This window comes from Miniopterus natalensis, chromosome 1, assembly GCF_054644295.1.
Source record: "Miniopterus natalensis isolate mMinNat1 chromosome 1, mMinNat1.hap1, whole genome shotgun sequence".
Classification (NCBI taxonomy): domain Eukaryota; kingdom Metazoa; phylum Chordata; class Mammalia; order Chiroptera; family Miniopteridae; genus Miniopterus; species Miniopterus natalensis.
The window spans coordinates 199,244,698-199,257,822 of record NC_142081.1 but is presented as its reverse complement, the minus strand read 5'-3'; the positions used below and the strand labels follow the sequence as shown (position 1 = coordinate 199,257,822).

The window sequence follows — 13,125 nt, the reverse complement described above, 5'->3', positions numbered from 1 at the left end:
AGGAGTGCCCTGCAGGTATCAGTGAAACACTGAGAGGGTAGAGCCCGGAAACTACCTCCTTATGCTGAATGGAGAAACTGAGGCACAGTCCGGCAGTGGATTGAATCAGGGCTCCCAGCTGGTTTGTGGCAGGGCCTCCCACCCACCAGGCCTGGCTGCCTCTTCTGCTGAAGACCTGGGTCTGGGCCCCAGGCCACTTCATTCATTCACTTACTCATTCACTCACTCACTCATTCACTCACTCACTCACATTCACTCATTCACTCACTCACTCACTCACTCACTCATTCACCCACTCATTCATTCACTCACTCATTCACTCACTCACTCATTCACTCACTCATTCATTCACTCACCCACTCACTCATTCATTCACCCACTCACTCACACACTCACTCACTCACTCACTCATTCACACACTCACTCACTCATTCACTCACTCACTCATTCACTCACTCACTCATTCACTCACTCACTCATTTTTGGCTGATGAACACCTCCCACGTGCCAGGGCCCCCCAGGTGCTGACACAAGACAGGAGAGCCCTGGATGCCTGGGGCGCATGTGTCGTGGATGAAGCAGCCACAGACTGGATCATTAAGCAAAGAACTTACAGCTGGGGCAAGAGGCCTCCAGATGGTGTGAATGGCACGGGGACCGGGGGGGGGGGGGGGGGCGGACCTTGGTGTGCAGGACAGTTAACCAGGCCTCTCCTGTGAAATCATGAAATCATGGAGAGGAGAGAGAGTCCCACCTGAGACTGGGTCATGCAGACCGACCACTGCTAGAACCACGGGGCTGGGAAAGGGCAGGGAGTGGGGGCAGGGATGGTTCCTCCTTGATCTCTAATTTCTGTCCTGTCGGGGAGCGGCAGCCACCAATGCGACACCAATAAACCAGTATCACCAGGCAGACCTCAGGAGTCAGAAAAGACCCTCCTGCCAAATGCCCCCACACAGATGAGGAAACTGAGGTCCAGAGAGGGGCAGCCAGGCCTGAGGTCACGGCCAGTTCACAGATGGGAACCAGAACCCCGATCTTGGGTGCACTGCAGGCCCTGCCCACAGCCATGGGGGGAACACACCCTCTATCGCCGGGGAAACACCCTACGATAAACAGGAAGACCATGCCCCTCGCTCCCACCCCGTGGGCCCCCTTCTTTGGGTTGTTTTAAGTGGTAAGGAGGGGGAGCAATGGTATTTGTTTAAGTAATTTCAAGGATCAAGAATTTCCAGATGTTTCCCCTGTTCCCCACCCCTGCCTTGGCCCCTGTGCCTTCCCCATGACTGTCCCTCCGGCGGAGAGGGGGCCGCTCCTCAGGGACCCCTGGGTGTGGTGGAATGTCTGGCAGATGAAGATTTAAGGGGGGGGGGGGGCTGCTGGATTTCTGGAAAACCAGAGTGATTTTCCAGGCCCAAGATGCTGGAGACAACTCAGAGTTCACCTGTGAGAATCTCGGCCTCCGGGGCCAGCTGGGGGGGGGCAAGGAGGAGGGGCCCTGGGGAGGAGGGGACCGTGGGGAGGCTTCCCGAGGTCTAGCCAGCCAGCCCACCCACATGACTGCTGAGGCTCAGCGACTGGATCCATGGTGAGTCAGTGAATCGGTGACAACACCCTCCACGTGCTTCACCTATCTGAGCAAAACTCCGGCCACAGCAACCCTGCCAAGTGGGAATCACCGCCCTCTCACAGACGGGGGAGAGGGGCACAGCGACACGAGGAAAGTTGCCCCCGGTCACCCCAAAGCTGGGGGCAAAACACAGATTTGCATCCTGGTGAGTCGGTGTGAACTGCACCTGGCTAACATGAAGGCTCAGGAAGGCTGGGGGAGAGGGAGGGAAGAGGGAGGGAGGCGGGAGGAAAACAAAAGCCTCCCCCTGAGTACATAAGGCCCATTCTGTCTGCCTGGCTGGCACGGCTGGGAGCACCCGGGGCCACACCTGCGACTCAGGAGCTGTGCCGGAGACACTGAGGGGATCAGCCTTGCACAGGGGTGCTGGCTGACTCCTGCCGTAACAGCAAAACAATGGGGGAGCAAAACACAGAACACGCCCCGAAGGGAAACCTAGACTGTGGGTTATTCAGACTATGGACCCCGCCTCTCCAGGGACGGGAGAGCCCCGCACCAGCCCGCGCAGCCGAGGCTCGGGGGGCCTTTGTTCGCGCTGCGGCAGATGTGGGGGAACCATGAACACAGAGCGGCATGGAACACATCAGAGTGAGCGTGGGGGTCACGCGGGGGGCTCGGCCGCGTCTGTAATGTTTCACTGCCGTCAACAATCCGAAACACATTTGCAAGATCCTAACATCTGTCCGCGAGCCCGGGCTGCGGGGTCAGCTCCGTTGTTTCCGGCGGGCGGAACTGGCCCCTAATTGCAGCGTGTTAGTGTTGGGGCGCATCTGTGAGGGGCGGCAGCCTCCGGGCGAGTGTCCCCAGCCCAGCCGGGGTCCGTCCCGAGCCTGCCTCCTGGCTGCAGATCCCGGAGGACCCCAGGCGCTCACTCTGAGGGCACCTTTTTAAGCCCCTGTTCTCCACATGTGGCGGGCACTTGTGAACACTTCCCAGACCGGGATTCACGAGCCCACGGAAACGAATCTCAGCTGAGAGCTGTACAACTGGCTTGCGGCAAGCGGTCCGGCCTCTCTGGGCCTCGGTTTTCTCATCTGTGAAATGGGTCATGATGGACATTGTGGTCCTGTCTCCTGAGGTTGTCCCGGAGGAGAGTGACCACATTTCAGGGTGTGCAGTTAGCACAGGGCCCCGCATGCGGTGAGTGACTATGAAAGGGAGGAAGGCCACCATGGGTCAGTCCCATGAGCCAGAGCCCCGACATCACCAGGTCCCCACAATTAGCACCATTCGGTCCAGCAGCCACCCGCCACCCCCAGGGCCCAGAATAGGGGCCCTCAGCCTGGCACCTCCGTCCAGGCCCCTCGGGTGTTTCATGGATCGCCCCCCCCCCCCCCCCCCCAGTCTTCGGAAACAGAAAGAAGCCCCCTGCTGCGGCACTGCTCAGAAAGTTCCAGAACCCCAGCCACTGCTCATCCAGCGCCCAGTGCAGTCTTCCCACCCGAGGACCAGTGGTTGGGTTGATGTTTTGGCTCCGACACCAGATGTCAGGACCAACGGCCAGCCCGTCCCCGCGGTGCAAGCGCAGTGGACCAGGAGCCTGCCAGCCAGATTCCTGGAACACGCGGAGACTCGGGAGGGCGGCCCGCCTCTGTGCTGACGGTGGGCAGGAGCGGGGATACACCTCAGGACTGCGCCCGTCCCCGCGGGGGACCCTTCGAAGACGCTGTGTGCTGCCTCCGGCCAGCCCCGAGTCCCCACTGTCCTCAGTGCCTCCTCCACCTCCCAGACATCTGCTCCCCGGGCCTGGTCTCGGGAACCCAGCCACGGTGCTGTCCCGAGTGGGTGCACGTGGACAAGCCTGGCCGAGAGGTCCTCAGAGCACAGCATGAGGAGAGATATGAGGACGGTAAAGTGTCCCCAGGGAGCCAAAGCTGCAGAGCGAGGGGACTCAGAGGGCAGCTGTCCGGTTCGAGACCAGCAGTCATCAGCTCTGTGACCTGCAGCAGGTTCCTTACCCGCCTGCAAGGTGCCTCCTTCCGGGCTGCGGTGAGGACATGTGGGCACACCTGGGTGGCCTTGGCACAGCCCTTGCACATACACCCTCTGCAAGCCTGTGGGTGGGGTGCGGGTTGGCAGTGGGGTTGGCAGTGGTTAGTGCCAACTGTGGCTGTGAGAGGCAGTGTTCAGGCAAGTGTGGCTTAGGTCACGAGGACAGGCCATGGCTGAGGCCGTGGCCAGCGGAGACTCAAGATGCTCTCAGACCCTCTGCATGTGCCCGGGGGACAGACCCCCAGGCGCCACAGCTGCCCACCTTTCTCAGAAAGGGAGGAGGGTGGGCCCAACGGGGGGTGGGCAGCCAGTTCTGCCAAACCGTGGGTGCCCTGGGGAATTGTCTGGCAATCTGAGTGAATCTGAACAGCCCTACAGCCACCACAGTGTACACCCTCAATATTCACAGACGCCCGACAATGACGGCTGTGAGGGGTTACATGTGTCCCCCCAATTCACATACTAATGCCAGGCTCCAAAATGTGACCTGACTGGGAACTAGCGTCACTGGGATGTAATTAGTTAAGATGAGGTCACACTAAAACAGGGGGGGGCCCCATCCAATACGATTGATGTCCTTATAAAAGGGGGACATCTGGACACAGACACACAAGGAGAACATGGTGGGAAGATGCAGGCAAAGGTTGGGGTGATATGTCTACGAGCCTAGGAACCCGAAGATGCCAGCCGATCCCCAGCAGCTGGAGAGAGGCCTGGGGTGGATTCTTTCAGCCTCAGAGGGAACCAGCCCTGCTGACATCCTGGCCTCGGACTTCTGGCCTCCATACCTGAGATGAGACACCTCTGTTATTTAAGCCACCCAGTCCCACAGGCGCTTACCCTGGTCCCCTCCAAGCTGAGGTCACTGTTTACCTGCCCCACCCACCCCTGTCCTGGGAGGAGGGCTGGCCATTCCACCATGAGCCTGGGCTCCCCTTCGGCCCTGCCCCTCTCTCTGGCCACCTGTAGCAACACCCCAGTCCTCACTGTCCCTTCTCTATCCCGAGCCACGTCCTGGATCAGGCACCTGCCTCTCGCCCGGATGTCACAACAACAGCCCAACAGGTCTGCCTGCCCCAACCTCTCGCTCCTCCAGGCCAGCCATCCACCTGCTCAGGTCAAACATCAGGCGTGTCCCCGACTCCTCTCTCATTCCTCCTTCAGACCAGCAGCTGTTGGCTCACCCTTCAAACAGACGCAGAAACCATGCCTGCCACCCACCACTACCGCCTAGGCCTGGGCTCCTCTCACCCGGCACCTCTCACCCGGGCCCTGCAGTGGCCTTCAGCTCTCCCTCCCCCCTGCCCCCCCCCAGGCCTCCTTGCTGCTCCTCCAGGCTCCTCCCTCCGCTTGGAGTAACCCCCCAGCACCCACCTGGCTCTCACCCACAACTTTCCCACATCTCCCCCAAATCCTGAGGCCTTCCCTGACCCCGCCCACTCCTGACCCCTCCCCACAGCCTCTGTGCTTCCTCTCCACCTTTACATGACACGTATTTATTAGGTTTGCTGTCTCGTTTCTGCCTCCCGCACTAAGTCCCAGGACCACGGGGGTTCTGTCTGTTCTGTTATCTCAAACATTCCCAGTACCTAGAGCAGCGCTCAGCACGCAGCTGGCACTCAGTAAATAACTGCTCAGTCTATACAGCAGAGCAACATGAACCAGGGGCACGCGGCTGCCCCCAGGATCCTCTTACTTCCCTCTTCTAACCGAGGACACTGCCGACGTCACGGCTGCTCCCCGCACCTGTGGGGACGAGACGGCCTGGCTGCGGGCGAGGCCCGGGCGGCCTGCGTGGCTGCTTTCCCACAGGCACCCTCCCGGGGTGGCGGCCCAGTAGGTCCAGTTGTATTAAGATGGCCCAGGGAGCGGCACACCCCGCACCCGGCACCCGGCACCCAGCAGCGGGAGGGTGTCTGTGGGAACACGTCCACCCCAGCTCTTGGAGGTGCTGGGAGGAACCTGGGACTGGGGACGGAGCAGCACAGGCGGGTCCCAGGACGCCCAGCACGTGGGAGACACTCCAGCCACACCGGGGTCCTGAGAGCAGGGTGGAGGGGCTCCAGGCTCTGGAGGTGTGTATGTCCACGGCCCTGGCCCTCACAGGCCCCAGCACCTGTGTCCACACCCCAGAGCTTGGCCTCTCTGGTCTTGGTAACTCCCCACCCATCCTGGGCTCCTCAACATCACAGCTTTGAGACAGGGCTCTGGGGTTGAGGGCTACTGTGGCTGGGAGACTCGGTGCCTCCCCAAGACTTCGGGGTTGTTGGGACTAGGAACTGGGGTCTGCCTTTCAAAGCCCCTCACCTCCGAGGCCTGTGTCCCAGAGCCGAGCTCCGTTCTGAGACTTGCCACGTACTAAGGGCATCACAAACAGCGTCCAGTGGCTGGAATGTCACAGATGCCCTGCCAACACGCAGGTGCCTCATCCTGACTCTGGATGCCGTCCAGGAAGGGGGCCTCTCCACCCCCGGGCTGCCCCGGGGCCGAGGTCGGATCAAGGTCAAGCTCAGCAGTGCCTGGAACCCTTGTGCCGTGGGTGGGATGAATCGTTTCCCCTGAGAGTTGCGCTGAAGTCCCAACCCCAGCACCTGTGAATAGGACCTAATTTGGAAACAGGAGCTCTGCACATGTAACTGGGTGAGATGTGGTCAGACTGGCCCAGGGTGGGCCCTAATCCAGTGACTCATGCCCTTATAAGAAGGAGATGTGAACACAGGGACACAGACGCAGGGAGAGGCTACGTGACAATAGAGGCAGAGACTGGAGTGGTGCGGGCACAAGGACAGGAGGCAGGCTACCTGTCCCCCCCGAACCGACAGGAGGCAAGGAAGGACCCCCCGGCCTCCAGGGCTGGTGGAGCCGGGGGCACGGTCTCCTTCCTCTGACGCGCCCGTCACCCGGCAGCCCCGGCTCCCTCCATCCCTGCAGAAGCACACGTCCCGGGCGCGGGGAGGGGCGGTGGGCTGGTACACCCGCGGGAGCAGGTGGGCACGCGGCTGACCCGCCACCCGGGCCGGGTGGGAAAGCCCCATCCCAGCAGCCTCGCGCCGGGCGCCGCGGGCACCCCTCCCCGGCCCCGCTCAGGAATCCCACCGCCCTGCTCCTGCCCCTGAACCATTCCCGCGCACCCACGCGCCCGCACCTGCCCGCGTGACTCAGGCCTCCCACTCGGCTCCCTGGCAGCCCTCGCCTCGTGCTGGCCGCCTCCACGCCCCGCCAGGCCACGCTGGACCCCAGGCCGGCCGCGAGGCGTGGGCTCGGCCTCCTCGGGGCTCCGGGCGGCCGGGGTGCTGTCCTGGAGGAGCCCCTGACCCTAGCCTCGGGCTGCCCTCTCCCCAAGCCCTCGCCTGGGGTGTGCCCTCTGCCAGACCTCACAGAGGTGGGAGACTCTTACGTCCACCTTCTCAGCAGCAGCCAGTGGCTCCTCCGAGGCAGCTCAGGGGACAGTCCCGCCTCACGGTCCACAGGTGCCGGCGCCTCCCCGGCCCCCCGGCCACGGCACAAAGGGCGGCACATGCCCGCCCGGGGACCCTCGCCCCCCGCCGTGCACCCTCCTGGGGCTCCCCCTGGGAATCCACTTCCCCAGGCCCCGAGCTCACGGCGCCTTCCCAGGGGGGCCACGCAGGCCAAGCCCCAAGCGCCCCCGCCCCCCATCTCCCACTTCCTTTTACTCCACAGGACGCGTTTCCACCTGGCGTTAGAATGGTCGCTTGGTATTTACTTGTTCACGGTCCGTGCCCCGCACGGAACATCCGCCCCCACCTGTCGCCTTCCCCACTGAGCCTCCGGCTCACCCCTGGGGCCACAGAAATGTGTGACATACGTGGTTCTACGAATCCCACCCTTGGGTCCCCGCGTGGCCAGGCACTGCAGGTGGGTCCCGGGCAGGGCACAGCAGCGCCGCCCAGAAGAAGGGGAGAGAGAAAGAGGGGCGGCCCGGGCGTGGCCGTGGGAGGGACGGAGAGCAGAGCTCCGTGGGCAGACATTACAAATGCAGGCCACGCGCCTGCTGGGCTGGGCTGAAACCAGACGTCCCCGCCGCTCGGTGATCGCAGGGCCGCTCCTCCCGCACGCAGGCAGCCGCGGCGAAACCTCCCCGATTCCTTCCAAGCAGGTCCCACCTCCTGCTTCCCCCACCCACCGCCACCCCACCCCCAGGCTCCGGATGGGGGTCCCCCTCGGGCCCCTCCTCTGACCTCTTTCTCCCATGGCAGCCAGGCCTGACTGTGCGTGAGCCACAAACACGAGAACCTTCCGGAGAACCTTCTTAAACGGAATTTGTAAAAACAGCGCTGCCCTTGGTTAAACCGTGGGCGCGGACAAACACCTGTCACATCGTGCCCTGCATTTCTGTAGGGCTGAGATCACAGTGACATGGGTGACGCTGCGGGGTGACGGCTCCTGGGGCCGCACTTCAGGAAAGTCTTTGGGGCACAGCGGGCCTTCCCCTGGGAACCCATCCTGTAGGTGACGTCACCTACAATGTCCGGAGCAGCGGCAGGGGAATGACCCCGGCCTGGAGCCCCCCCAGGGCCAGCCGCGCGCACGACAGACTGTGCCGGGGCCGCACTCGGAGCGCCGCCCGGGGAAGGCACCTGCGCCGTGGGCTGGACCACAGCGTTGCATCAGCATCACAGTTCACGAAGTAACAGACGCACTGCGGTGATGTGAGAATGTCCCGGTCCCTACGAGACGGGGTGTGAAAGGACCACGTCTCCAACCAGCTCTCAACGGGTCAGGAAACGAGCGTCTGAAATGCACGCGTGTGCGGACGGATGGACAGACAGAGGACAGAGGACGGGAGGGAGGGAGACGGGGAGGAGGGACCACAAAGCTGATGGGCTGTGAGGCTGAGTCAAGGTTGCACAGAGTCCTTTACCGTTTTTCAGCTGCCTTCTAAGTTGTAAATTATACGAAAAGAAAACACAGTAGCTGCTGGGGAGGCTCGGCTCGCACAGGCTGGGGACGCCGCGTGGGTGTCAAGGCAACGCCCGCAGGGTCGCCCGGCGTTTCCGCTCCTCGGTACATCCCGGCGGAGACGGGAACATGGGTGCCTCCCGACTCGGGTGGAGGCCACACTGCCCCCACCTGGAAATGACTCACACGCCCATCGAGGGAAGGACAGGAAAGCACCCTGGGCGCTGTCACCCAACGGAGCTCCGCGAGGAATGAGGCGCCCAACCCGCCGCTCCGCGGGCAGCGCGGGTGCATCTCACAGACATGACGTCGCGCCCAGGAAGCCGGACACCACACAGCTGGGGCTCTGCGCAGGGGCGGGGCTTGGGCGGCTGGGCCTGTCGCTGCTCCCTCGGGATCCCGGGCCTGCACCTACGCTCCGCTGCACGCTTCTCACGCGCGCCTGTTCCCTTGCCCATGAAATCGTTCAATAAAAAGTTGAAAACTGGGAAGTCCAAAAGAAACGGCTCCTATATAGTTTTTAAACGTAAAAGACGAAGTCAGTGTTTCACCCGCGGGGACTAGGCCAGGGGACGCAAAGACCAGGAAGGTGTCGGGGCCTCTGGGAAGCGAGGCAGTGCCGTGGGAGGGAGGTTGGGGGCCAGCAGGGGGTCCAGGGCGCCCAGCACCCAGCACAGCCCCACTCACACCATGGAGCAGGGCCCCGTGCCCACAGCCCAGGAGGCGACAGTGGGTCCCACAGTATCAGGAGATGCCCCGGACGAAGGGTGGGCACATGCCAAGTCCAGTGACCTGAACCAACCTCTGCCTGCCCCAACAGCGGGCGCCCGCGTGTCCAGCCCCCATGGTGGCAGTGAAGGCCAGCAGCTGCCTCCTGCAGCCGAGAGCCCGGCTCACTCGGTCGGTGAGGCCGGCCCTCCTCTGACCGTGAGGCCGGCCCTCCTCTGATCCAGAGGAGCCGCAGTCCCTGGAAGTGGCGTGAGGAGCTCAGCAGATCCGTTTTCCACCCGCTGTCCCCAGCCCCGCACCAGGAGGAGGGCAGAGGGAGCGGCCCTGACCGCGTTACTCCCCAGGGCGGCTGCAGCCTCGGCCTGGACACCCGGCCCACCCAGCCGGGTGCTAGCGCCGCACACTTGGAGCCTGGAATCTGAGCCCGGGCACCACACGAGGGGCTCACTCCCAGGGAGGGGCGCAGGCGGCCCCCTACCGCCGGGCCTCCCGTGGAGCGCAGCGCGGGCGGTGAGCCGCGCGGAAATCAGGCCAGGGTAGCCGCTCTGGAATCTCCATTTAACAAACGGGACCCACCTCAGGACACCCGTGCGGAGCCGCCAGGCACCGACTCTCAGGCCCAAGCCTCAAACACAAAGCAGGGGTCCTTTGTTATCTAATAACAAAGGGCAGGTGCACTTTCCACCCACATCCTCAACACTGAGGCCCAGCCCACCCCGGCCAGGTTCCAGCAGCCAGAAGCCGAGTTGCCCTGGGAGGCTGAGGGGCGCCCTCTTCATGGATGAAGCCCGGGGCTCTGCCAGACCATGCCCCACTGGCACAGCCAGCTGGGGGGGGGGCGGAGCTGACCCGGTGCCCACTCAGGCCAGATGTAGAGAACAGCAGCTGGGGCCATCGGCCAGTCACTGTCGTCACTCGATGTTCTAGTAAAGGAAGGATAGCCTGCTTTATGTACCTCCTGGGGGGTGGGGCAGAAATTCCCCAAGGTCTTAGCCAACAGGTCGGGACAGGCCTGAGCCCGGGAAGCTGCTGCCGGGCGGGGCGGGAGGGCCGCCCACTACAGGGGGCTTCCAGTTGTGCTCCATTCAGATACAAGCTGGTTCTGATAGACAAGCCGGAGTGCACCCCGGGAAGGAGGGATGAATGGGGTGCCAGGCAGAGGCTCTACAAGGAGGCCTGTGTCCGGAAGCCCAGGATGAGTCAGACTGCGGGAGGCGGCCCAGAGGGCGGGGACCAGGTACAGCTGCCCAGGGGCCTGGCAGGTTTATAGCAGCAGCTGAGGTGCCGGGCACACTGGAGCCACCAAGTCACGGAGCAGCATGCTCCCTGCCCTGCTTCTCCTGCCCAGCCTCCTGGGGGCCACCCTGGCCAGCCCCATCCAGGGCCCCCGGGAGTGCGCTCGGGGCTCAGCAGTGTGGTGTCGGGACCTGCAGGCGGCCGCCCGGTGCGGGGCCGTGGGGCACTGCCGGAGGGCCGTCTGGAGCAAGCCCACCACCAGGACCCTGCCCTGCGATGTCTGCCTGGACGTGGTGGCTGCTGCCGGCAACGGGCTGAACCCCAACACCACGGCCGACGACATCCTGGCTCTGGTGACAAAGACCTGCGAGTGGCTTCCCAGCCAGGACGCTTCAGCCAAATGTAAGGAGATGACGGATGCCCACAGCTCAGCCATCCTCGGCATGCTCGAGGGGGCCCCGGACAGCGCCCCGGCAGAGGTGTGCACTGCGCTCACCCTCTGCCAGCCACTGCAGAGGCTCCCGGCCACCCCGGCCACCCCGGAGTCCCTCTCCCAGGAGGACACATCTGAGCTGGTGGCCCCGTTCATGGCCAGCGGGCCCCTCAGCTTCCACCTCCCGCAGATTCCTGAGGATACTGTGTGCCAGAACTGCGTCCAGCTGGTCACCCGGCTCCATGAGGAGGTTGGGTCCAATGTGTCCGCCTTGGCCGATGCAATCACGCAGGAGCAGTGTAAGTCCCTGGGGCCGGGCCTGGCTCTCATCTGCAAGGACTACATCCTTCAGTACCTCGCTCCTGGGGAGCACATGCTGAAGCTCGTCCTGCCCGAGGAGACCTGCAAGAAGGGGGGCTTCTGCGAGGAGCTGCCCACTCAGGACTGGGTCCCTGCCCTGGAGCCACTGTCCCCGGGGAAGAGGAATGAAATGCAGATGAAGGCCGGCCTGACCTGCGAGGTGTGCCTGCAGGTGATCCAGGAGCTGGACCAGTGGCTGGACTCCAACAGCACCGAGGCCCTGATCAGCCATGCCCTGGAGCGCGTGTGCGGGGTGATGCCCACGTCCATCGTCCAGCAGTGCGTCGCCATGGTGGACGCCTACAGCCCTGCCCTGGTGGAGTTCGTGACCAGAGTGCCCCCGGAGAAGGTGTGCAGGGCCGTGCGGCTCTGCAGCAGCCAGCGGCGGTTGGCCCGGGCTCTCCACGAGGCACGAGCCACCCCCCTGCCTCCTCTGCTGGACAACAGGGACAACCAGGGCAGTTTCTGCAACGGGTGCAAGAGACTGCTGGGCGTGTCCGCCCGCAACCTGGAGCGCAAGAGCACCAAGCGCGGCATCCTGCAGGCCTTCAAGGGGGGCTGCCGCATCCTGCCACTGCCCTACATGATCCAGTGCAACCGCTTCGTGGACCAGTACGAGCCCGTGCTCATCGCCACCCTTGCGGAGATGATGGACCCCACCGCCCTGTGCGCCAGGGTGGGTGCCTGTCACGCCCCCAGGGCCCCGCTGCTGGGCAGCGACCAGTGCGTCATGGGCCCCAGCTTCTGGTGCCAGAGCCAGGAGGCGGCCGAGATGTGCGACGCCGTGAAGCACTGCCAGCTCCACATCTGGAAGATGGCACCCTTCCACGCTGCGGAGAGCGAGTGCCCGCAACCCAGCACCTGCTAGTGTCCCCGGAAGGCCCTGATCTCCCTGAGCCCCACAGGGACCCTCCGAGGTGGGTGCTGTCCCCATTCCCATTTCACAGATGAGAACTGAGGCTCTGGGCGGGGAGGCGGAGGAGCAGGGATGAAACTCTGATCCCCACCCTAACAACGTGCCTCCTGGCTTTGCCCTGTGAGTGCCTCCCCTGGACTGGAACCAGCTGCCAGGTACAGCCCCCGCCCCAGCCAACCGCCCCTCAGCCTCAACACGGTGATGGGCTGACGGGCGGGGGCCTGGCCTGGCCTTTGATGCCCCTTCTGCTCGATTCTGATGAGCTCCCAGCTAAGAGCCAGGCCAGAGTCCTGGCCAGGGTGAGAGGAGGCAGGGGCAGGGGGCGGGGGAGAGGGGCCATCACAGGGGGGGCCCATCCCTCCTGTCAGACAGCTGGGGGTGGGGCTGGGTCTCCTCCACAGCCACCCCCCCGTTGCTCAAGCAAGAGCTTCTCTACCCAGGGTGTCTGGGGGTGGCCCCGGAGGCGTGTGTGAGGTGTGAGTGTCTATGGGCGTTTCTGGGGAGGAAGCTGGGGCTTTGAGCACATCTCCCAGGGGTGCCTAAGATCAGCACAGCCCTTCCCATGCCTCTGCCCACCACGGGGCCCCAGCTATCCCCCTGCCTGGTCACAGGCACAGGGAAGCCTGGCGCTGCCCCTAAGTGAGGAGAGGGAAATGTGCTCACACCGTCCTGAGTGGCTTCTGGGGCTGTGGGGCCATTCAGGGGCGGGCACAGCTTTTTCACCTGTCAGAGCCTCAGTTTTCCAATCTGTAGAATAGGGTGATCAGACATGTCTTGTGGGGATTGCGACACAATTCAAGGAGATGTCCAAGAGCTTCTCCCCCAGAGACCTCACCCACCGGTCTACTAGGTCCAGCAAAACCCGGCTCAGGGTCCCCAAAGAGTCTGGCTGTGCAAGTGCAGAATAAA

The 13,125-nt window shown here is 63.6% G+C and overlaps 2 protein-coding genes across 3 annotated transcripts in view; one reads left to right on the top strand and one right to left on the bottom strand.

Annotated features, from left to right (window-relative positions):
* SORCS2 (sortilin related VPS10 domain containing receptor 2) overlaps positions 1 to 13,125 on the bottom strand; it is a 249,520-nt gene that overhangs the window by 115,607 nt on the left and 120,788 nt on the right. The gene's annotated exons all lie outside the window — the stretch shown is intronic.
* PSAPL1 (prosaposin like 1) lies at positions 10,455 to 12,557 on the top strand. The gene has a single exon (XM_016195796.2). It carries the CDS (start codon positions 10,591 to 10,593, stop codon positions 12,166 to 12,168), a length of 1,578 nt encoding a protein of 525 aa, XP_016051282.2. The 5' UTR covers positions 10,455 to 10,590; the 3' UTR covers positions 12,169 to 12,557.